General features: G+C 40.3%; 1 protein-coding gene across 8 annotated transcripts in view; it reads left to right on the plus strand.

Annotated features, from left to right (window-relative positions):
* ggps1 (geranylgeranyl diphosphate synthase 1) overlaps positions 1–7,572 on the plus strand; it is a 103,330-nt gene extending 95,758 nt beyond the window's left edge. For all 8 annotated transcript variants that reach the window (XM_068020630.1, XM_068020620.1, XM_068020639.1 and 5 more), the window contains one exon: positions 3,241–7,572. In XM_068020630.1, coding sequence (XP_067876731.1) covers positions 3,241–3,996 — 756 coding nt within the window. In that variant the 3' untranslated portion in view covers positions 3,997–7,572. The remainder of the gene's footprint in view (positions 1–3,240) is intronic.
* Positions 7,573–8,888: the final 1,316 nt, after the last annotated feature.

The raw sequence follows: 8,888 nt of genomic DNA on the forward strand, positions 1-8,888 counted from the left end.
GCAATCAGCAACAAATAATGTGCAAGTAAGTAAAATATTGAATTCTTGACACTGCGCCAGGCAGACAGAAATTTGAACCCCAAGGGATTCCCTTGTGCACCCAGTTTGAAATCCTACACCTAGAAAAGCGATGTATAACTAATAAACATGACCTGAATGGCACCTGGTTGTTCTTCATCCATGTGTGAAATCCACAGATATGCTAATTAACTGGGTGGGTTATCATAAATTGGCTCCCAAGTTTCTCATAATTTGAGACCTGGAATTAGATTCACATCTGAGACCAGGCTGAATGTAATGTTCAGTGTGTTGAGTTTAATGTAGTTCTTAACACTTTGCCTCACAAATGGCAGGAAAAGGTTTCTTTCTAATAGACTTCTAAATGTCTTCCTGATGGTGCACCAGGAGCCAAGTTGAGAATCTAGATGTTCTCCGATGGTGGCATTGTGGTGCGGTAATATGTTGAGATTTACATTATTTCAACAGTAATGGTAAAGCCAGTATATATATATATATATATCTCTGCACTGTATGTGATGACCTTGCAGCTAACCTGCACTTCCCCATACAGAAAAAAGATGATTGGTTCTCAAACTTGAGCAGCAGTTGCACTGCACTTGGTGTGAGCTTATATCTGGTTGTCTCCTGTATTATGCTGTTACTTGTGCTGACCAGAACTCAAAATTGATATACATTGAGAAAGTGGCAGCATTATTACCATTCTGCTTTTACCATTCTATCCCAGTCATTGAGTAAATGTGATTCTGAAGCCCAAGCTTCACTTTATAAACCAAAACAGGAGTAGGCCGTTTAGCCCCTTGTGCATGTTCCACCATTCAGTGGGCTCATGGATGATATGTGACCTAACTCTATATACTTGCCTTTGCCCCAGATCCCTTAATACCTTTTGGCTAACAAAAATCTATCAATCGCAGATTTAAAATTAATTGATCCAGCATCAATTGCCATTTGTGGAAGAGAGTTCCAAACTTCTACCACCCTTCATATGTAGAAATGTTTCCTAATTTCACTCCTGAAAGGTCTGGCTCTAACTATGCCTCCTATTCTTAGACTTCTCAACCAGAAGAAATATTTTCTCTCATAGTTTCTCTCTATTTACCCTATTTCCTTTATCTTACACTTGGATCAGATCACCACTTAACCTTCTAAATTCCAGATAATACAACCCCAGTTTGTGTAATCTCTCCTCCTAACTTAACTCTTGGAGTCCTGTTATCATTCTGGTAAACCTGCATTGCACTTCCTCCAAAGCCAATGTATCCTTCCTAAAGTTTAGGGCCCAGACCTGCTCAGAGTACTTCAGGTATGGTGTAACTAGAGTTTTGTATAGATGAAACATGGCTTCCTGCTTGTGGGATTAAGTTTATTTGAAGGTGAGAATACCAGTAAAAGAAACTTGGGATTTCTGCCATTTTAATGAGGTTACAGCAGTACTATATAGAAACCGTTTAATATTGGCATATAGTACTGCTGTAACTTTTCTCCAGACTAATTCTTTCCTGTCTAGCAGGTGCATTATGCTATATACTATTGTTTGGGGAGGTGCGGGAGCGGGGGGAACTGCGGGAAATGTTAATGCTACAATTGAATTGATCCTTGTTGAAAACCAAGAGTAAACTGAGATTGAGTCACTGATCTGATGGTGTTTATTGTTGGCTGTGACCATTTTGGGACAAGCCAGGGATGTAACAGGTGCTGTATAAATCAAAGAATCAAGGAATGGTTACAGCACAGGAGACCGTTCTGCCCATCATATCTGTACCGACTCTGCAAGAGCAATGCAGCTAGTCCCACTCCTTTGCCCTTACCCCATAGACCTGCCAATATTTCTCTTCAGATAATTATCCAATACCCTTTTCAAAGCCACGATTGAATCTGCCTCCACCCCACTATTAGGCAGTGCATTCAGAAAATGCTTAAGTTTGTTCATTGTTTTCTTTTATATTATACGTGAGTTTCTTTGAAAGTTTATATATACAAATCTTTGAAGGTGTCGGGACAAGTCAGTTAGACTGTTAAGGCATATGGGATCTGGGCTTTGTAAATAGACCGAGTACAAAAGCAAGGAAGTTATGTTCAACCTTTACTAATCACTAGTTAGGCCTCAGCTGGACTATTGTGTCCAGTTCTCGGCACTGTACTTCAGGAACAATGTCAAGGCCTTGAGGTTGCAGAGGATATTTACTAGAATGGTACCAGCACTGAAGGATTATATGGGCAGGAGCTTGGATTGTTTCCTTGTAGTAGAAAAAATTTAAGGGCAGATTTAATAGAGGTTTTCAAAACTGAGGGGTTTTGATAGAGTAGGTAGGAGAAATTGTATTCACTAGCAGGAGATTCAGTAAGCAGAGGACACAGATTTTAGGTAATTGACAAAAGAATCACAGGAGAGATGAGAATCTTTACGCAGCGAGTTATGATCAGAATCCACGGCCTGAAAGGGTGGTGGAATCAGATTCAATAGCAACTTTCAAAAGGAAATTAGCGAGGTACTTGAAAAGCAAGGATTTGCAGGGCTGGCCAAGAACAGGAGAGTGGGACTAATTGGACAGCTCTTTCAAAGAGCTGGCATGTACACAGTGGGTCGAATGGTCGTCTCCTGTGCTCTGATTCAATAAAATTATGAGTTTAAACATAAAACATGGTGTATTCTGTAATGTATTTTAATTTGCTTGACTGACTTTGTTTCTTCACACCAACAAATCCAGTACTTTTTCCAGTTCCAGTTTTCATTCCCCCTTATTCATGCTATCTGGTCACATCCAGTTTGGACACTTTAGATTTGTGATCCTTTCCCTTTGTCTATCAATAATTGATAACTTGGCTTTGTTTAATATTATCGATATTTCCAGCAGCCGGAGGGGGGGAAATTATAGGTATTTACTAAATACATCAAAATCTCTCCCAATATAAGCTCCTTTTACAGAAGCAGACCTCTGTCGACTGTTCAAGGTGTTGTGTAAATGTCAATAGTTTACAGTCAAAGAATCCCTGTGGCGCTTCACTGAGGCATAATCATAAAGGAGGGGATATAAGGAAGGGATTAGAATAGTTCCAGAAACGGATGAATTTTGGTAGAGCCTGATGTAGTCCAGCCATATCTGGTGAGGGATGGTTAAACTGATGTCTCAGCATGATTTGGTTTCTACAGAACTGAAACTGGTCAATCTTCTTTTAAGAATGGGTTTTTACACTTTTTTTTTATTGTTTTTACTCTAGGTCATCATAGAAGTTACTGAAATGTTGCACAGTGCTAGTTTGCTGATCGATGATATTGAAGATAATTCTAAGCTCCGCCGTGGCCTTCCAGTAGCGCATAGCATCTACGGGATTCCATCTGTCATAAACTCTGCCAACTACGTCTACTTTTTGAGTCTAGAAAAGGTGCTCACCCTTGACCACCCAGAGGCTATTAAAGTTTTCACGCAACAGCTGCTAGAGCTGCATCGTGGTCAAGGCCTGGACATCTATTGGAGAGATATGTACACCTGCCCCAAGTTAGACGATTACAAGGCCATGGTGCTACAGAAAACTGGAGGACTCTTTGGGCTGGCTGTAGGCCTCATGCAACTGTTCTCTGAAAATAAATCTGACTTAAAGCCTCTTCTTGACACACTAGGGCTTTTATTCCAAATACGTGATGATTATGCAAACCTGTTATGCAGTGAATACAGTTTAAACAAGGGTTTTGCTGAAGATTTAACAGAGGGAAAGTTTTCATTCCCCATTATTCATGCTATCTGGTCACATCCAGAAAGTACACAAGTGCAGAATATTTTGCGACAGAGGACTGAAAATGTAGATGTAAAGAAATACTGTGTAAACTATCTTGAAAAGGTGGGTTCTTTGGATTACACCAGAGAAACACTCAAACAGTTGGAATCAGAAGCTTACAAAACTATTGACAAACTGGGAGGTAACCCACAGTTAACAGCTTTAATTGAACAACTTAACCAAATATATAGAGAGACTTGAACAATATTCTTTCCCTTTGCTCTTTTCTCTTTTGCTCACTCTCCTGATTCCTTTGGCTCTTTCTAGTGCTACGCCTTCTCATACACGTGCTGCGCACACTCATGAGTTCTCTTTCCTTTAGATATTTCGCTGTCATGAGTGCTCACCTGATTTCTCACTCTCTCATGTCCTTACCTCACACTCTAATGCACCTCATTCAATTTCTTGCTATTTTCTGAGCTCGCTTTCATTTGATTGCTCTCCTGAGAGCGCGCTGTCACCTTCTTGCTCTTGCAATATGAGTGAAGAGTTTAAACAGTAGTTGGAGTTGGGTGATGAAAATCACAGGATATTCATGCAATCAAAAGCTTGTCCTGTTCCACCTATGATGTCATCTTGGATTGAACTTTTTTTTTGATGTTTCAATTTGATAATTTAACACCCCAGTGTATTGTCAAGATTATAGCCAGGAATAGAAATATGGTCCAATCTCTCATGACCACCACTTTTTACCAGCATAGTATATGGTAGATGGTAGTTTTTCAAAAATAACATTTTTGCTTAGTTGATGTGTGCCTGAAGCAATCAGTTATATCCCCTCCCACACACCGACAGCAGTCACTGGGACTGTTGGAGGCATGCTAGTCTTTGACCTCTTGGTAGCAGTAAATTGCACTGATCCTGAAGATGCCTGAAAAGCCCAGTTACTGTAATTCTTGCTACCAGAGAGACCGTGGAGAGAAAGACGATGTTAGCTGGGTTGAGCAGCAGAGTGGGCTTTGAGATCCATCATAAAGGGGAGAATCTGAGATGACAAGCATTTTCATGAGCATTGGACATCAGAATTTGTCATGTACTTCTGCTGTACTGCACTCCTTGAGACTACAGATGGGATTTCAGCAGAAACAGCAGATCAAAGCAATTTTTGCTGTTTTCTAACTGATATACTGCTGTAACTTTGCTCAGCCCTTATATTGAGTGAGCATGAATGGTGCTAACTGACTGCTAAACACAGCCACACTAATACCTTTCCAGTTCTGGTTAATGTGCAATATGTTGGAAAGATGGAAGAGTTAGCACATATCAGCTCATTGTCATTGCAACTTATCTTCACAATAAAATCAGGCCTGTTTTATTAGGCCAAATATTTTACGGTTTCCTTTTTAAGTGGGTTTTTATTCAAATTATTTGGAATTATTTCTAGAATCTCCAAAAAATGACCAGACTTTTTCACTGTTTTGTTTCCATCCTTTGTTTTTTTTCCCACCCATTGTAGGAAGGGATTCAATTCCCTCGCCTTGCTCTGGTCAAGCATGGCTGCGGAACTTGTTCCATGTAGATATTAAGCTGCAGACTCGTGCTACCTTTCCATGTGTGACATGGGGAAGAATGGGATTCATTTTTCCCTTGAAAGAAGCAGGACCATTTTAAGCTGACCATGCAAGGGATTGAGTTTGCATTCACACTGTATTAAGGCTTGACTGTTTTTGCAAGAGTGGTCTTAAACAACATGGACAGTGCTATAACTTGAAATTTTCTGCACACATGACAGGGACATATTTAAATATGACACTGTAGAAGTCTTCAACTGAAGTGCAGAACTACTCTGGGCAAAGCTGGTTACATATTTATGGTAATCAGATCCTAAACTATACTGATGTAATTTTTCAGTAAATCTTGTTACAGTGGTAGAAATGACATTTTTTGTCATTTCCCCCTCTTCCTGCCCCAGCCATATTGTTTTATTTTGGGGGAGGGTAGGGGGGGTGCTAGGTGGTTGTTGGTACTATTCCATAGGCACTGATTGCTTCCCCTCCCCACCCACCACCACAGTTTCCTCTGGCCATTCTTCATAACAGATTCTAGATAATGGGTATTAAATAGTTGGGGTAGTTTGTCAATCACAGAGACCCACGCTGTTTTCACCTGGTCACCTTCTGACTTTTCAATGAAGTTGACGGAAGCCATGCAACGTAGCGTACCTTGACTTTGGAAAGGCTTTAGATAAAGCACTGCATCAGAAGCACCTTTACAAATTAAGACCGTTGCATAAAAGCTAGTTGTTGAAGTGGGGGTGCAGTCTTTGGGAACTGAACTGGGGCCCCTGCTCTTTGTTATACATCAATGAAAGGGAGTCATGGTTAAAGATTTTCCCTTTTTGGAGTTCTTGCTAGCTGTGGATTTTATAGCACTAATGTGTATTCTTTCTATTGCTGAATTTACCTGATGAGGAATATTAACAGGAGGAAGTGAAGCATTTCTCTATTTGGGCATCCAGTGTCCATATCATGCATTCTCGTGTTTAAAGTGATTACTTGCAGAGTAAATTTCCCAAACTCTGTGCCAGCCTTAGCACCTCTTCACTGCACTCCCTATTCCAACAATGTGAAGTTTCACCATTTCCCACATACCAGTTGTTATATGCCTCCTCCAAGTGAGATGACCATTTAGGAAAAAAATTGTACCAAGAGGTTCATCTCAGTGGGAAGTGTGTTGTGATTTATTTAAAGTCTGTTCCCTCTTTGACACAGGAGGCGGCTTTAATTCACATTAGACTGCACTGCCTTCAAATAAGGTCCCCGAGTTGAGAACAAAACCACAACTGTTGGCAAATGCGCAGCTGATGGATCAAGAACAGAAAATAGTTTACCATTCTGGGTGTAACCTTCAACCAGTTTTGTAGAATTATAAGTGAACTGTGGGTCTTGCTCAGGGAAGCACAAGAGCCCAGAGATTCAGGGTTAATGTGCTGATGAGCTACATCACCCACTCCTTGATATTTAGCAGCACCAGTATATCTAACAAAACTCACAAAAGTTACTATCGGTGATCAACTGAGTTCAAATGACACTATGGGTGAGCTACGTTGTCGATCAGAATGGTGTTTCTAACAGTAGCCATCTTGCATTTTCCTCAGTGAAACGTCTCATACTGCAAAATAATTTTTTTAAAAAACACTTTCCATACTGCTGTACTAACAGGTAGTTGGGTGTTGTAGACCGTTATCTAAACATTGTCCAGCCTCTACACTATGTAGCATTGTTTTTTGAGAAAGATCAGTGCACAATTTCTCTTGGTACCGGGTTAGTTGTTAAACTATATTCCGAGGTTCCAGCTGTTTCACAGAACTGAAATCTCGATTTCTTTTCTTACAATTTCAAAATTATTTTCCTTGGAAATCCTTTTGTCAGTCTTACAAGTTCAGCAATCCATCATATGATTTGAAAAGCTCAATCGCCTTGCTTTTATTTTGGGGTCTCAGCCATTTGTGGCTTCCTTGGGAACTAATTAGCCAAACGTTTGCTGATCTGCTCTTAATTAAATTTTTACAATTCCAATCCAGATTTGATACTTTCTCTGGAGAAGAGCAGCCACTTCTATTAACATACTGCATTACAAACACTCCAGGTAAATAATTATTCAACTACAAATGTTCTGTTGAGGTTCACCTGGATGTCAACTCAACCGTCAGCTATTGGTTGAGTTTGAGTGCTTGGGATTGTCCAGAGGAAAACAGCAATTTGTATTTACATACATAGAATATACAGCACAGAAATGGGCCATTTGGCCTAACAGGTCCATGATGGCATTTATGTTCCACCCGAGCTTTGTCTCATCTTTCCACATCTAACTCCATATAATCCTCTATTCCCATCTCCCTCATATGTTCATTTAGCTTCCCTTAAATGTATCCCTTAAAGGTATCAGACCCACCGGCCGTCCATGTCTCCGTTATAAAGACGTCTGCAAACGCGACATGAAATCGTGTGACATTGATCACAAGTCGTGGGAGTCAGTTGCCAGCATTCGCCAGAGCTGGCGGGCAGCCATAAAGACAGGGCTAAATTGTGGCGAGTCGAAGAGACTTAGTAGTTGGCAGGAAAAAAGACAGAGGCGCAAGGGGAGAGCCAACTGTGCAACAGCCCCAACAAACAAATTTCTCTGCAGCACCTGTGGAAGAGCCTGTCACTCCAGAATTGGCCTTTATAGCCACTCCAGGCGCTGCTTCACAAACCACTGACCACCTCCAGGCGCGTATCCATTGTCTCTCGAGATAAGGAGGCCCAAAAGAAAGAAAAAAAGAAAGAAATGTATCTATAATTTTAACCTCCGCTACTCTCTGGCTAAACCAGTTTCTTCTGAATTCCTTATTTGATTTCTTGGTGACTAGTTTATATTGGTCTCTAGTTTTGCTGTTTCCCACAAGTGAAAAACAATTTTTTACATACCTCTATTTGGTCACCTCCATTGGCCTTTTCCAAAGCAGTAAAGTATCCCAAGGTGCTTTATAGGAATGTTACCAGATATATATCTCAACTCTGTCAGATGATTAGGACAGGTGACCCAATGTGATCATGTTCTTTGTAAATGTAAGTTCCTAACTTAATAGCAAAACCTAGCATACTGCTCTGATTGACGCATGTAGAAACTCTACATTAATGGAGAGAGGAGCTATTTACACAAGCTGTGTCAAAATTCCTGCACAAAGAATAGTGGAAATCTGGAATTATCTCTCCTAAAAAAGGTGGTGAATGCTGGGGGTCAGTTGGAGTTTTCAAGACTGACTGACTGAGTTTTGTGTTAGATCAGGGTATTGACAGATGTGGAGTAAAGGCAGGTAAATGGAGTTGAGGTACAAATCAGCCATGATCTAATTAAATGAGCTTGTTGAAGAGTTTGTTCCTGTTTGTGTGGTTGAAAGTGCTGAGTATGTGTTCTGCATCTATCTTGTAATATCTAAATCTAGCTGATTGCCTCATTACTAAGAAAACTGTCTGACTCTCTACCATCCTACTGTCTTTTTAACCCAATTTCCATGTCACGTTTGCACACTTCAGATTGTGTTTTTCTCAATGACTAATATAAAAGTCATAACTTTATCTGCCTTTTCTAAGACATCCCACTGTCTACTT

The sequence above is a fragment of the Heterodontus francisci genome, chromosome 3 (genome assembly GCF_036365525.1).
Source record: "Heterodontus francisci isolate sHetFra1 chromosome 3, sHetFra1.hap1, whole genome shotgun sequence".
Classification (NCBI taxonomy): Eukaryota; Metazoa; Chordata; class Chondrichthyes; order Heterodontiformes; family Heterodontidae; genus Heterodontus; species Heterodontus francisci.